The sequence below is a fragment of the Phaethon lepturus genome, unplaced genomic scaffold (assembly GCF_000687285.1).
Source record: "Phaethon lepturus isolate BGI_N335 unplaced genomic scaffold, ASM68728v1 scaffold11032, whole genome shotgun sequence".
Classification (NCBI taxonomy): domain Eukaryota; kingdom Metazoa; phylum Chordata; class Aves; order Phaethontiformes; family Phaethontidae; genus Phaethon; species Phaethon lepturus.
Genome location: NW_010522640.1, coordinates 1 through 15,962, shown reverse-complemented (window position 1 = coordinate 15,962; position 15,962 = coordinate 1). Strand labels below are relative to the sequence as shown.

Here is a 15,962-nt window from a genome sequence, read left to right as displayed (position 1 = left end):
GATCTATTTAGGAAGAACTCTTTCACGATGCAGTAAAAAGTGGCTTGTATAGCAGTCATTCTTGGTTTATGCTTCCATTTGCTTGTTTTAGTGGAAGAACAACTTGTGAATTGCCTTTTCTTCATGCAGCTTTTTTCCTCTTCTTCAAAGTTATCCAGCACATACAGCCAGAAGAGGAGCCATAGTTTATTTATGTGGTTTATATATTTTATAGTGATCTTAGGGGAAGAAACAGAAACTACTGTATTGGAAGACATTCACAGCTATTTGTCAGTTCTCTTTCCTTTCTAGATAATAAACCCATGTGAATTCTTGATGGATTCCTAAGTTCATTCTTCCATTATTCTTAAGTAATTTACAGTTACTGAGAACTCTGGTCTTCTATCGAGGGAAACAGATATTTCTCATCTGTCATATACTGTTTTTTTATTTGCAGCTTTTGAAGAGCTTGAGAGGGCTCTGAGTATTGCCCAAAAGACAGAGGAAGCCCGGAAAAAATTGCAAGCAGAAATGGATGAAAAAATCAAAGCAGTAGAAAAGGCAAGTGAGGAAGAGAGGGTAAATCTTCAACGGGAGTTAACCAGAGTGAAACAAGAGGTGGTTGAGATTATGAAGGTAAAAGCTGAAACTCACCCTGTATTATTGGTTTTTAACCTAATAATTAATTACAATTAAACTATAGTTGTAAAATATGTTAGTATATCAGAACTTTGTTATAATTTTTTTGCTGTTTAGTAAATTCTATAAAAATTAATTTCTGGGATTAAAGACTTACTTAAGGCAAATTAGAAAACTCCCCATATAGATTTTTTATTTTTTTTGCTCTAACATTTTAAAATCGGTATGTTAGAGGCATGTAAAAATGAACAGTATTACTCTTTGTTTCACAGTATTTAATAAAATTATTTACTGCAAGTACACTTGAGACTTTAAATGGAGTCAAGAAGAAGTAGTTAATGGCCATCAGCTCACACATCTTCACCAGGCTTTTGGGTTTTAATACTAAGTACTTTTAATGATTATCCTAGCCCAGTATGCCTAAACCTTTAAGAACTTCTTGCCAAACTGTTAGCTAGTTAAGAATTGCTAAAATTTGCTTCATCTGGCATATTCAGGTATGAATTGCAGGAGTACTTCACATGCCCTGCAAAGCTGTAAATTTGGACACCTTTAACTTGCAGTTCTTGTGTTGACATCTGTTACGTTACTAATTTTTCTAAGAGAGTGCAGTGATGCTTTAGGGGGACAATTTACTTGCATTACATTATTCTTAAGTAAAGTATGTATGTGGGTTGTAGATAGCTGTCTACATAGATCATCACCGCTTGACTTTCTGGCTCATGAAATAACAAGAATACAGGGAAAGCTACAGACAGAATTTCCTTTTCCAATTTATTATCACATGTGAACTGAAACTGAAAACACTAAGTTCACCTTGGTAGAAGAGTCTTTAGAAAATTTGGTGTTTCTTTTAGTAGAACTGTGAAAGACTCAAGAAGGAAGATGGGTAACTTCAAGCTTGAAAATAACAACTGTCAGGACTTAATATTAAGCACTCCAACTGATTGTTACTTATTCAAAGGGAGCAAAAAGATGATTCTGGTTTCCTCTCTCGTTGCACTGCTTTTCTTATTAAGAAATAATACAAAGTAGTTTGTTATTAAATATTTTGAAATTAGTTTTTTCTGACTTTTATTCACAGAAGTCTTCAGAGGAGCGTGTTGCTGAGCTAGAAAAATTCCATAAAAAAGAAATGGCTACCAAAGATCACGAGCTAAATGAGAGATTACAGGCCCAAGAAAAAGCATTCCAGGAGAAGATGAAGGCAGCTCTTGTAAGTATCCCTAAAATGTGTAGAAAGACATTTCTCTAAGTGTGAGGCAGGACTAGAAGTCTTAATCTGACCCTGTTCCACAGTGAGAGTCTTTCTGCGCTCAAAGATATGAGTGTCCTCCAAAAGTCAAAGAGCTCAGAGACTTCAGCAACATGAAAGGAAAGCAGCTGCAGTGATCCAGACTGAATAATGATAATTAATCACTGCTCACTAACAGCTGCATTTTGTGGGAAGGACTTTTTTTTTTTTTTTTGACAACTCTCTGTTAGACCTGTTTTTCTTTAATTTCTTCCTCTGGGTCATTGGCGATTAGCCACAGCAACTAGAGTAAAAGAGATACAAAGAATGAGGCTGTTATTTGAAAAGTGTTGGTATGATTATGTCTGGTTGTGTTATGTGAGCAGTTAACTATTCATAATGTTTGACCTCAGAAAAGAATTTTCTTCTAGGTCAGGCTGGGAGGAATCATTGGGATTCTTTGCTCTTCTTCATAAACTGTAATCCACTTTAGATCATCGTGTAATTTTACCTAACCGATAGTAGATTCTGTTTTGTGCTCCTCCATGATGGTTGGTGACTGGAACTGAGGGACTTTTGGCAGTCCCTTCCTGGCTATACTGTTCTACCTGTTTCTCAGGTCATTTTTTAATTACAAGGAATAGAAGCTTAAAAATACATTAGCAGTGGAATGAAGTGAGGACAGACCTTTATTCCTCTGAGGTGTTACTCTCAATTAACCGTGGTAAACCAAAATGAAAGGCTGGATTGCATTATGTTTTTAATACCAAGAGAAGTAGAAGACAAATAGATCCCAAGAAGAGAAAATGGAAGTGATTTATAACAATTTTGTTTTCACAGATGAAATACAAACTGTGTGTGTGAGTGGAGGAAATACAGGTGATTAGTGTATGACTCCTATTAACTGGTTTGTAAATATCCTATTATACTGTTTTTGAAGGTGTGATACTATATTTATAGTTTATTGTTTTAATCATAATTTTTGATATAGGAAAAAAATCAGAGTGAGTGTTTAAAAACCCTTCAAGAACAAGAGCAGCAAGAATCCCTTGCGTTAGAAGAATTAGAGCTGCAGAAGAAAGCAATACAGTCAGAATGTGACAAGAAAGTTCAGAAGATGCATCAAGAAGTAGAGACTTTTAGAACTGTGAGTAAAGATTCCAAAAGGGTAAATGTTTACAAGAATTCATGATTGGGTTGTCTTAATCTCATAATGCTTCTTGTAGTGACAGAAATTTAATGTATTGCCATGGTATGCTGCAGCCCCTAGTTTTTTACAAAATTAGATGGCAAAATATAGAAATACACTCACTTTATATCATGACGTGGGATATGAATTTGTATCCATCTATAATAGTTTTTATGTATGTTATACAGAAGAGTTAAACTTTAAACTGTTTAACTTCTGGATACTGCTACTGTACAGTTATAAGGATACCAGAGTAAGTAAAAAAATTGCTTAGATTTTTAGTGTCCTTTGCTTTATGTAATGGGTAAGATTGTATTATCTGCTAATGCAAGTCTGTACATTATACCACCACTCCTAAATATTCCTTTGGAAGTTTTGCCTGTAAGAAGTGTTTTAACTTTACAGCAACATTTCCATGAGAGTTGGAAGTCAAATAAATAAATAGATATGTACAAAGCTTCATAATACTGGTGTAGACTCCAAAAAACTTTAATCCTATGTATTGGTACTTTAGCTTAAAAAGAAAAAGTGAACATATATCTTACAAATATCATGTGAATTATGTTATTTGAATTAGTTAAATTCTTTATGAGTTTTTATTGTATCTATTTTCACTACAGTGAAATAGAAAAATTTTTATTAAGTAACTAAATCACCATAATGGAAGCAAAATTGAGAACAAACTGCATGAATGAAAGGCATATATAAAAAGTTGATATTCATTAAAAAGAATGGAAAAAGTGACTTGCAGTTATGTGAACCTGGTGAATTTTTTTAAAATTTAATCAACTTGTTACCTTTTGAGTGCTCATATTCTCTTAAAACTCTGTTCTCTCACAGAGGATTCTTGAACTGGAAAGCTCTCTTGCAAAACATTCGCAAGATGACAGAAGGCAATCAGAGGAATTGAGTACTCTGATGGAGTCTGAAAAAAAGCAGCACAATAAGGAAATCAATGATATAGTTGAAAAACACAAGAAAGAATTGGAGAACATGAAACAGCAGCAGGAAAAGCTTTGGACAGAAAAACTTCAAATCTTAAAGCAACAACAAGTAACTGAAATAGAAAAAATGAAAGAGAAACAAGAACAAGAGATAGATACAATTTTGAAAGAGAAAGAAACAGTTTTCCGTGCACACATAGAAGAGATGAATGAAAAAACATTAGAAAAACTTGACGTGAAACAAACGGAGTTAGAAGCACTGTCTTCTGAGCTATCGGAAGCACTAAAAATACGTCATGATTTAGAACAAGAGCTCTCAGAATTGAATAGTAAAGTGTGTGAAGCAAAGCAAGAATTGGAAGGCAAGTTGGAAGAAGAGAGGAAACGGCACAAAGAAGAGGTTGAAATGATGTTAAAAGAGCACGAAATGTCTGTTCAAGGTGTTGAGAAGGTACTCAAAGAGGAACTCAACCAACTCAAGCAATCATTGGAGGAGAAAGACAGGCATCTGGAGGAACTAAAAGCACATGAACAGAAACTAAAGGAATATGCAGAAAGATCTGAAGCTGAACTTGTCCAAGTGTCTGCAAAGCTAGAGGATCTTTCAGAGTCTCACTGGAGTACTTCTAATGAGCAAGCAAAGACCTATGAAGAGGAATTAGCAAAGCTGCAGCAAAAGCTGACAGATCTTGAAGGTGAAAAGTTACAACTTAGCGAACAGCTAGAAATAACTAAATCCCAGCTGAATGATGTCAAGAATGAGTTAGAGGCACACATCTCTCAGGTACATGACCTGAAGCAGCATTTGCAAGAGCAAACAAATGAAAATACACAAAAAGTAACCTCTCTAACACACCAACATGAATGTCAACTGAAGGATCTTCAAAGAGAGGCTGATGAGACAAAGAAAAGTCTAAGTGAGAAGGAAAATGAAATTGAAAACATGAAAAAGTTACAGAACGAGCAAGTGGAAGAACTTAAACAGAAACTCTTAGCCACAGAGGAGAAAATTGGTGCTTTACAGGGAGAATATGAAAGTAAACTGAAACGTCAGGAGAACAAAATGGAGAAAATTAAACAGAAATCAAAAGATATGCAGGAAACTTTCAAAAAGAAACTTGTTGAGCAGGAAGCCAAATTAAAAAAAGAGCTTGAAAACAAGCAGTTGGAGTTCAGTCAGAAAGAGAGCGAATTCAACGCTAAAATATTGGAAATGGCACATGCCAGCTCAGCCGGAATCAATGATGCTGTGTCAAAACTGGAATCTAATCAGAAAGAGCAACTAGAGAGCCTTGCTGAGGCTCATAGGAGGGAGTTGGAAGAAATCACCCAGAGTTGGGCAAAGAAACTCAATCAGCAGGTTGAAGAGCTCCAGCAAAAACATGAAATGGAGCTGCAAGAGAAAGAGCAGGAAGTTGGAGACCTGAAACAGAAACTTGCCACCTTCAGTGCTGAGAAGGAAGGCTCCAGAACAGAAATAACCCAACTGAAGGAAGAACAGGTGAAAAGGGAGGAGTCCCTGAAGGAATTGCAAGAACAACTAAGGCAGTCAGTGGCTAAGGTGAATGCTTTGTCAGATAAGGAAAGTGACCTGAAAACACAGTTGAAAAAATTGGAAGGTGATCTTAATCAGTCCCTGAAAGAGCAGTCAGGACTTCAGGAACAGCTCAGTGAACAGAAAGCAGTTGAAGAAAAGGATAAAGCAAAAATTACCGAGCTGGCTGATATGCTGAAAACACTTGAGGAGAAACTCCAAACTCTGCAATCTTCTCAGTATAAAGATCATGAAAATTATGAGAAAAAAATAGAGGCAATTCAGCTAAAAGAAACTGAGTTTAAGAGGCAGTCAGGAGAACTTGCAGCACAGTTAGATGCTTATTGGAAGAATGCTGAAGCTTTATTGCAAACAAGAAGCAATGAATTAATTGGAAAATGTAGTGAAAAAATTGGTGTAGTAACATGCAAAATTGCAGATTGCGAACGCCGAACTGCAAAAGTTAAAGAAGCAGTATTAATTAAAATTAGTAAGATTCCTGAACTAGAAGCTCAACTTAGAGAAATAACAGAGCATCATTCTGCTGCGAGTACTTCTTTGCAAAAGTCAATGCAACAGCTGCAAGAGAAGGACAATTTAATTATGTCCATGAGATCTGACATTGAAGGACTTGTAACAGAAAAGGAACAATTGCAAAAAGAAGGAGGGCATCAGCAGCAAGCAGCATCAGAAAAAGAAACTTGCATAACGCAGCTGAGGAAAGACTTATCTGAAAATATCAATGCTGTCACCTCAATGAGGGAGGAACTCCAGGAAAAAGAAGCTGAGATCTCTGCTCTCAACAAAACAATTAATGACCTTAATGTTAGACTTGAAAGCATGATAAGTTTAACGGAGAAGGAAGCAGCCATGTCTCTATTAAGCAAGCAACATCAAGAGGATCGGTTGCAGTTGTTAAATGAGATACAGGAGTTATCATCCAGAGTTGAGACGCTGAGTCAAGAAAAAGCATCAGCTCTTGAGCAGGTAGATCATTGCGCAGCCAAGCTGTCAGAGTGGAAGACAAAAGCACAAACCAGGTTTACACAAAATCATGATACTATTAAAGATTTGCAGGGCAAACTTGAATTAAGCAATACTGAAGCTAATAAAAAAGATGAAGAGCTAAATAAACTGAAGGAGCAACTGGCTAAACAAAGCAAGAATCTGGATAGTTTAAAAAGTGAATTGGAACAACAGCAGAATGGGAAGGAAAAGGAAGAAAGTGAGTTAACTGCTAAGTTAAAAAACCAAGCAGCAAGAATTGCTAAACTAGAAGAATGCATTGCTCAGAAAACTTCAGAAAATGATTCCTTGATGGAGGAACTTAAAAAATACAGTGAACAAAAAGACACAGAGCAAAAAGAGATAGCTCGGCAGCTCGAGCAGGCAGAGAAGGTGGCTTTTGAAAAGGACAATAGATTTAAGGAGACTGAAGATAAAGTCCTTAATCTTGAGAAGCAAATAGGTTCACTAAAAGCTGAATTTGTAGCAAAGGAGAGGGAATTTGATCAAATGAAATCAGCGTTACTTAAAAGCAAAGAGGAAGAACTGAAAGAATTAGAAGAGAGACTGAATGCAGAGAACAGCACTAAGCTGGCAGAACTGAAAAAGAAGGCAGAGCAAAAAATAGGTTCTATTAAAAAGCAACTGTTGTCTCAGATGGAAGAAAAGGAACAGCAATTTAAGCAAGATAGAGAAAATCAGTTAAGAGACTTGGAACAAAAAGTGCAGGAGAGAGAGGCCAAAATTGAGTCCTTAGAAGAAAAAATTAAGTCAACAAGAGATTCTACAGAATTAGAGAAAGAAATGCTGCAAAAAGTAGAGAGTGTAAAAGCTGCTGTAGAACAAGAAAAAAATAAAATGCTTGAGAGTGTCCAGCAGACGTACGAAGAGAAAATGCATGTGTTACAGAAGGACTTAATGGAAAAAGATGAATTGTTGCACAAGTGTGAAAAGGAACAACAGGAGAGTAATGACTGTTGCCTGGAACTGCAAAACAAACAGGCAGAACTCCTTAAAAAATTAGAATGTGTTGAGAAGAGCCATCAGGAGGAGCAGAGTAGGACTAAAAGCCTCAGGAAAGAACTTGAGGAGCAAACCAAAAAATACTCATTGTTAGCAGATGAGCATGCTCGTTGTGGTGGCGATTTAGCAAGCAGTAGGGAAGAATTAAAAGCTAAAGAACAAAAACATCTTCATATGGAGAATGTAATTGGAGATTTCCAGAAGAAATTGCAGGAGAAGGAGGCAGTCAGTCAATCTTTAGAACAGAAGATAAAAGAGTTGGAAAATAATCTAGAGAAGGAAAATGAAGCGTGTAAGATTGAGATGGAAGATATGAGTTTGAGATATGAAGAAAAGCTAAAAAGTTTACAGCAACAGTTGGATGAAAGAAATAACAGTCTGAAAGATTTTGAGGAAAATGCTGAAGAAAAGGCTAAATCTGGTTTGGAGCTGCAGAAGTTGCTGGGCGAGATGCAAAACCAGCAGAAGGACTTGCAGACTAAACTGGAAGAGACTGAAAGGGAGAAGCAGAAACTACGCAAAGAAGTGAATAATCTTCAAAAAGACTTACGTACTCTGCGAAAAGAACATCAGCAGGAGCTTGACATAGTAAAGAAGGAGTCCTTAGAAGAAATGGAGCAGAAAATCAGGTAAATTCTTTCTTCCTCGTCTTGTTACCATTTCTTTGCTTTATCTTGAACTACTAAGACCTCAAGAAGACTTTTTTAAAGCTCAGTTTGTAACAATGAAGTAATGACTGGTATTTTCCCGTGATTTTTCTAAACAGACTTAGAGAAACAGCAAGAAAAGAGCAACTTGAAACCAGCAGTTCATGAACACCATTTGAGTCATTGGTTTAAAAAGTGGTTTGTCATTTGGCAAATTAATACCACTTTTTAATTGTTTTAGAGATGGTAATTTTCAGCATTGCCAGAACATAAAATACAATTCTATTTTCAAATGATACCCAGAATTGCTCATATGTATTGCACAAAAATGTGATATTCTGCTCAGCACTCTAAATAGTTTCTCAAGCAAAGAAGTCCCTAAAAATTCTGCACATACTTTACTTTCAGTTCTTCATCTTCCTCAGAAAAAACTCTGTATCTTTTGGAAGGGTTCAATTCTGGGTTGTTTTTTTTAAATGAAACACCTACACCTTCCAAGCGAATTCAATGGGAGAGGAACAAAAAGCCTCCCTGAATCCCACAGAATTCATATAATTCAAAACCATCCCATTCTAAAATAGTTTTGGAGAAATTCCCAGATCTCCTACCTTGCTAAACTGTTCTCTTGCTCCCTTTAGACATTTTATTTCCTCACTCTATTTTCTGACATTTTTGTACAGGTGTGAGCAAGAAGACATTGAGTTAAAGCACAACTCAACCTTAAAGCAGTTAATGAGAGAGTTCAATACTCAGCTGGCTCAAAAAGAAAGAGAACTGGAAACAGCAGTAAAAGAAACGATCAGTAAGTGAAATACTAATATAACTGTAATCAATAAAATAGCCAGAAAACCAAATCTTCAGATGTTTTGGGGAAGGGGTTTTACCTGGGACTCTGGTAAAGACAACATGTGTTTTATGACTGGCTAGAGAACTCAGGGAAGGAACTTCTCTTGCTCAGGAAATAACATACAAATATTAATTGTAGCACAATTAGGAAAAAGCATATATAGCTGTTCTTCCTTACCCTGCAGGATGGATCTTTGATCTAGCACTCTGTTTGCATCTGTCATGGCAAGAGTTACCTTAGATAGCCATAGGTACTATCTTTTTATCATATCTACAAGATTACAAAAAGGAGAATATAGTTTTAGAGGTGAAAGCACGTTGGTAAATTTTCATTGTAATGTTACTTAGGCTTCAGCAATACAAACCTTTAACACTCCATTATTGAATATATGGCACTGAAGGGTGCCTTTTAGAGAAACTTAGATCCATCTGGGAATCAGAATTGCATTTTCTTAGATGCATCTTGCAGACTTTGACGAACAGGTAACAACTGGATGTGATGTCTAATTGCTATACCATGTGGTTATAACTAGAGTACACCATATTTCAGCTTCTATTCTCTGTCCGTCTTTTGCCACTAGAGTGTAAGTTTGAGGTTGGAGAAGTGAGCAGAAAGCATCTCTTGACTCCACAGTTACTGGAAGTACCCCTACAAGTGAGGAATTTCTGAAGATTTGCAGACATTTCAATTGCTTCATTAGATAGAGTAGGAGATAGAACTAGTTGATAAATATTGGTTGTGATCTTAACTTTTAGAGAAGAGTGCCAGCGTCAGGTTGAAAAAATTGCTCCAGATACCAAACTGCAGAAAACAAACTTCATACATATTAAGATCAAGTGACATAATTATGACTGACAGTGTGAAAAATGAATTTTCTTCACAAGTTTTTGTTATAGATGCCTTCCGCAGTTGTCTTTAAGCTTTTTTTTTAATACTGTTGTGACATAATTTTACAGAAGAAATATGCTTCTTTTTTATATTGCCTGACTTCTTTTTATAGGTAAAGCCCAGGAGGTAGAAACTGAATTGATAGAAAATCATCACATAGAGACAACACAGTTGCATAAAAAAATTGCGGAAAAAGATGATGATCTAAAAAGAACTGTGAAAAAATATGAAGAAATCCTTGAGGTACCTTTCTGAAAAGTGATACGACTACATATATTTCAAAATAACTCTTCCCCTTTTGTCATTGCACAACTAGACAGAATAACTATAACTATTACTATTAAAGATCTTACTGCTTGAATTACACTTGATATGTGCGGTGGCCTAGCTTGCAATTAAAATGTTTGTTTCTGTGTTTTATGAACATGAAAGAACACCAAAAATTAAGCCCCAGCTGTAATCATTCCGTAAAAACTGTATGGTTAGGTCCTTGTGTCCTTTAGCAGTTCGTGTTCCAGATTGAAATTAGGAAAGCGAGTGAGCTAAATTTAGGCTTTACTAGAGTTGTGGTGGTGTTTGTCAGTTGTTTCTTTTAAGGATTTAAATACAGTGTCTATGAGTCAGCCTCACTCCTAGCTGCTTTCTCTGATGCTCTGTCCAGACTGGCACCATAGCCCTCAAAGTAAAGTTCCGTTCTGTGCAGGGTGCAGTCTGTTTGTATGGTATTTCTGCTAGTAAAGCTTTTGTTTTTACTTGTAAGTGAACAGTTTGTCTGCATGATATTTGCAGATAGACACAGTTTTGCTCCAGTAACATTTCAACCAGAAGTTAGCAGCCAACTTCAGTCTAAATATACTTTACCATCCAAGGATGTCTCCTGTTTTAGCCAAGTATATTGTCCCAGCCCGACATGTATGGCAACAAAAGATTGAATGGTTTTCAGTGCTAGGCTGTACGTCATACTGGGATGCGGGCTTTAATATTGCTAATCTTAGTCCTGTTTGTACAAATAATTTAATAAAAAAGAATGTTCCTTGAATAAAGCTAGTAGTAATAAAAGTAAGTGAACTGTTTGCTTATGCTCAGTTACTAGCACTAAGAGCTATGTAGTGAGCATGACTGAGTGTTTTATACTAAAAATGTCAATTTTGTAGGCAGGTGGTTGTGTTCCACTCTGATTTTTGGACTTCAAGTAAGTTGGATGGAGATGGTACGGTCTTAAATTTAGAGTCCTTTTCTTTTGTTTCCTAATTTAGAAAAATTGCATGATATAAAATAGTTGAGATTTTTTTTTTGTACCATAGGTCTAAATTCTGCATTTCCAGAGGATTTATATTTCTCTTACCTGAATGCGCAGTGTGTTGCCATTCAGTTCCTTACTTTACAGGCCCAAATAGGTCTGTGATTTGAAGTCATGCAGATGTGATTCCTCTGTTTTCTGATGCAATCAGTCTGTACGTATGTCAGAAACATGCATGCTGTACTTGGTGTGTGATTTTAAGGTTTAGGCTGATTTGACTTCTGTGCAATTGGAAGACATGAACAGTTATTTTTTGCATCTCATTAATGATGGCAAAGACAGTTGCCTGGAACTGCCACAAGCTGTAGTTTGACATTTTAAATTTCAGAGTGCATGTTTCATTTTTTAGGTAGTGGTATATGTGTGTTTGTTTCTATTATTTTGGAAGGGGGGGAAATTTAGAGAATTTGTTACCTTTTTTCCTAAAAAAGTATTGCAAGCATCTCAAAAGTTAAGAAATATTTATGTTAAATTGAGTGTGTGTCATATTCATTGAGATTGATAGAAATAGGAACATATGCATCAGCAGATGTATAGCTTTTCTCAATTTAGCCTAAAGTTGCCAGTTATTACCCCACTTATACCTGACTTGGCTTGTGATAGGTTTGAGAAATTTCCCATCAAGACATTTATGCAGAGAGGTTTGTCATAAATGGTAAGAAGATGAAACAAAAATAATGCCAACTGCAAGAATGAATTTGAGTATATATACTTAAAGACGAGCAGGAATCATTCAGTCTGTTAAACTTAATATGATTTATTTGTGAAGTGCTCCCTTGGTACTTCTCTTGCTTTATCTAGTGTTTGCTTATCTTCGTAAAAACGTTTATCACGTAATATTTCATTAAAGTCTCCCTAATGAAAGGACTTGTAAATCAACATAGCCTGTAATTTGAGGCCTAAGGTTTTTTTTCTTTAACTAAAGTATATAATTAAAGAAAAATGGAATGTTGTGCTCCAGCTAGCTTATCTTAAGCCTTTCTGAGAGATAAAAATAAAATATCTAATTTCAGATGTTTACTCTTTTGTTTGTCATAATGCTTCCCATGTGAATACAGGATAGGCCTTGTGGTTAAGATCTGGGAAATTACAACTTTATTGAAGTTTTAGTCTATAACTGTAACTAAATCCAAATAGCATGCAGTTTATCTTCGGAGTATATCAGCTACTGTATAGAACAACAAGTTCTTACTGTAAATACAGATTCTATAGCATGTTGGAACCCCACGTGATCTCTAATTATTTTGTATTTTAAACTATAATCTCTATTCAGGAGTTTATAAAAATAATGGCTCACAGTCAAGTCCCTTTTACAGAAGCGTCATTCATCATTTTGGGTTCAATTTATTTTCTGTGCTTCAACTACCTTTGACTAAGAATGATGTGCATGCAATTCTGATTTATTTCAGTGAACAATACTCTAGAAATTGTAAGATTTCAGCTTCTTGATGTAAAAAGAAAAAATAATGAAAAAGCCTTAACCAACAGCCATCACGCTCCCCAAAGAACCCAAAATTCTAAACAAGGGAAAATAGAAGCAACTGAAATGCTAGGTATTGAGGGTTTTTAACTAGAGGAGTATAACCGCCTATATATATATTAAAAAAAAAAATCTTAGAAAAAGTTAATTGTTGATGTATTTTTGACGGCATAGGAGAAGCATGTGAATGAATAAAAAAATAAGACTGTTTGAAGGCCAAGATATTTGACCAAGGTTTTTACTGAAGATGGATATTCTTAAAACTTCTAGGCCATACAACTTGGTTGGGTACTGTGACTTCCCATTCACTAGCTTTTTTGGGGCAGGGGAGTTGCTTTATTTCTTTTTGGTGGTGGTTTTTGGGCCGAGGTGCTACATGGGGAGGATGTTTTATTCTTAAGCAGGGTGCGAGGGAACACATTAAAAAGTAGCCCTATGTGAAAATCTCTTTTTTACTTATGGCATACCCTAAACCTGTTAAGCCTGGACCAGCTTTCTAATTCTGCACTGAACTTTTCCAGTGAATATTCTGTATCACTATAATTTGTACTCCTGAGATTTTTGAATGGAACAAAATTTTGATCAGCAGTTCTGTTCTTGGTAACAGTTGATTAATTGTACTAACTTGATCTGAAGTACTACTGCATAGCAGAGAGGGCAGCTCACTGCCCTGAGTGGTTAGTGTGAGTGAAATTAGAGTTTTAGTTTAGTTCAGCAGTGGAGACATGCACTTTGAATTGGAGTGCTGTTTTATAAGCTTCCTAACATGTTATCTCACAAAAAGGCTAGAGGGGACAGAATTTTTAAAAATACTTCTTTTTGCAAAGTACCATATAGGCGAATTAACTTGCTAGGATTCAGGTCATCATATTTTTCTCCGATAAATGTACTCTTCCCCCATTATAAAACATAGAGGGAAAGTTCATTTCCTCCCTACTAGTCTTGCCACCACTTCTTTCCTCCACACTGCACAGTGCCTTCCAAACCTTTGTGAGTGGGAAGTTGTCATTTCTGAAAATGGGTTTAAAACTGCTTTAGCAACATCTTTGTGAGAGTGAGTGAGGAAAGGATGTAAGTCCTTGTCAATTTGAGAGTATAGGAAGTAACTCTGTATGATCATGTGTCCCTTTGATGAAGTTCATATAAGCAAGCACAATCTCTCCAGTAATGCACTCACTGGATTATATCAAATGCTGTTTTAGTGCCTAGTAGAAAGCTCTTTGTAATTTTCAAAAAACTAACTGTAATCCTAACTCAGTAATCTTAATTGTCACAGGCCTGCAAAATCTTGTTGAGCTCTGATGTTTGTTTTTTGCTCTTTTCTGTTGTGCTGTAGTGTAACTAGCCTTTATACTGAATCTCAAGCGTATTCTTTACACTTGAGTATAACTCTTTTGTTGATTGCTTTGTCCACTGTAGTTGAGGTTTTGAGTGGTTAAATGATTAATTGTGTAAGTAATTTTTTTCCTGTGTTTTGAAGGCTCGTGAAGAAGAGATGACGGCAAAAGTTCATGAGTTACAGGCACAGCTAGAGGACTTACAAAAGGAATACAAACAAAGGATGGCAGAAGAGGAACGTTGGAATAGTGAAAAAGTGAGCTGGCACTAACATTTCTGTATATATATTTAGGTGTGAAATGCTTAGTCCTCATAAAATTCTATAGTTTGGTCTTAATTGGATTTTATTTATATATCTGGCCTCCACTTTCCTATACAGTTTATATTGTTTCAGATGTTAACGTCTTCAAAAGCGAACCTTTTTAAAATCTGCAGTATTTGGTACTACCTTTTTTAATTGTATGTTAAAAAGTCCAGTTGGGTTGTGATTATTACAGTGGGGTTTTTTGCCCTCTACATATATTTTTTATACTGATTTTACTGGAAGCCCTTTAGAAGGAAAAGAAATCACATCGAGTCATTTTTAGTGTGAGGTTTTGTTGTTATTTTTTTTTACACATTCCAATTCCAAAGGGCTTTGAAATAGTGCCTTGAATATGTCAACTGTGGACAGAGAGGTCTTCACTGAAAGAAAACTGAGTGCATGCTTCGTCTTTCTGAGACCACATTTTAATTTGAGGAATTCCTTGATGAAAGTATTACTAGTTATCATTACACTGAGAAGAGGAAAAGTATATGAGATGTTGAGTCATTGATGAGAATTCATATTAACCTTATTTTTAAATTTTTCATTTTGACAGCAGGGTGGAATACAGGCAGCAATGGGGATACTAAATATATTTATTTGACACTGCAAACATACAGTACAAATTACCTCACTGTCCTAATGTTCATCCCTCTGCCTTGCAATTGCTTACAACACCCTTTATATTACTTTTATTAACTATTCCATGACATGTGTTGTTTTCGTAACAGGAAAAGCAGAAATATTTTTATCAGACTGCTTTGTATTTTTAATCAACCCTTGTCCACCCACTGATGATAATCTTACATAATCTTATTATCTGGAGGAAGATTCTTGAAGCGGCTTAAACCCTAAAACATAAAAAGTATGAACCTCATTAATTGTTTCACTGCTTACTTTGTTATAGAAGTCTGCTTTAAATACAGGCAGTCATTTAGCTTCTGGGGGGAACATTGTCACCAAGGATGAGGAAAAGGCTGAGGTACTTAATGCCTTCTTTGCCTCAGTTTTTAATAGCCAGACCAGGTATGCTCAGGGTTTTCAGCCCCCTGAGCTGGAAGAGAGGGATGGAGAGCACAATGAACTCCCCATAATCCAGCAGGAAACCGTTAGGGAACTGTTAAGCCACCTGGATACCCACAAGTCTATGGGGCCTGATGGGATCCACCCAAGAGTACTGGGGGAGCTGGCAGAGGAGCTTGACAAGCCACTCTTCATCATGTATCAGCAGTCCTGGTTAACAGGGGAGGTCCCAGACAACTGGAGGCTTGCCAGTGTGACACCCATCTACAAGAAAGACCAGAAGGAGGATGTCGGGAACTACAGGCCTGTCAGCCTGACCTTGGTACCAGGGAAGATCATGGAGCGGTTCGTCTTGAGAGTGCTCACCGGGCATCTGCAGGACAACCAAGGGATGAGGCCCAGCCAGCATGGGTTCATGAAAGGCAGGTCCTGCTTGACCAACCTGGTCTGCGTGGGCTTTAGTAAGGCCTGTGACAGCATCTCCCACAGCATTCTCTGGGAGAAACTGGCAGCTTGTGGCTTAGACAGGTGTACTTTTTGCTGGGTCAAGAAAGAACTGGCTGGATGGCCAAGCTCAGAGTTGTGGTG

General features: G+C 36.4%; 1 protein-coding gene across 1 annotated transcript in view; it reads left to right on the top strand.

Moving 5' to 3' along the window:
* The window catches only part of GOLGA4 (golgin A4), a gene marked incomplete at its 3' end in the record, with an annotated part of 38,831 nt that extends 22,878 nt beyond the window's left edge, over positions 1-15,953 (top strand). Inside the window, exons 11-19 of the mRNA XM_010281873.1 lie at positions 437-615; positions 1,703-1,834; positions 2,844-2,999; positions 3,882-8,176; positions 8,875-8,996; positions 10,042-10,172; positions 14,190-14,303; positions 14,442-14,488; positions 15,887-15,953. Of these exons, the coding sequence (XP_010280175.1) occupies positions 437-615; positions 1,703-1,834; positions 2,844-2,999; positions 3,882-8,176; positions 8,875-8,996; positions 10,042-10,172; positions 14,190-14,303; positions 14,442-14,488; positions 15,887-15,953 (5,243 nt within the window). The remainder of the gene's footprint in view (positions 1-436; positions 616-1,702; positions 1,835-2,843; positions 3,000-3,881; positions 8,177-8,874; positions 8,997-10,041; positions 10,173-14,189; positions 14,304-14,441; positions 14,489-15,886) is intronic.
* Positions 15,954-15,962: the final 9 nt, after the last annotated feature.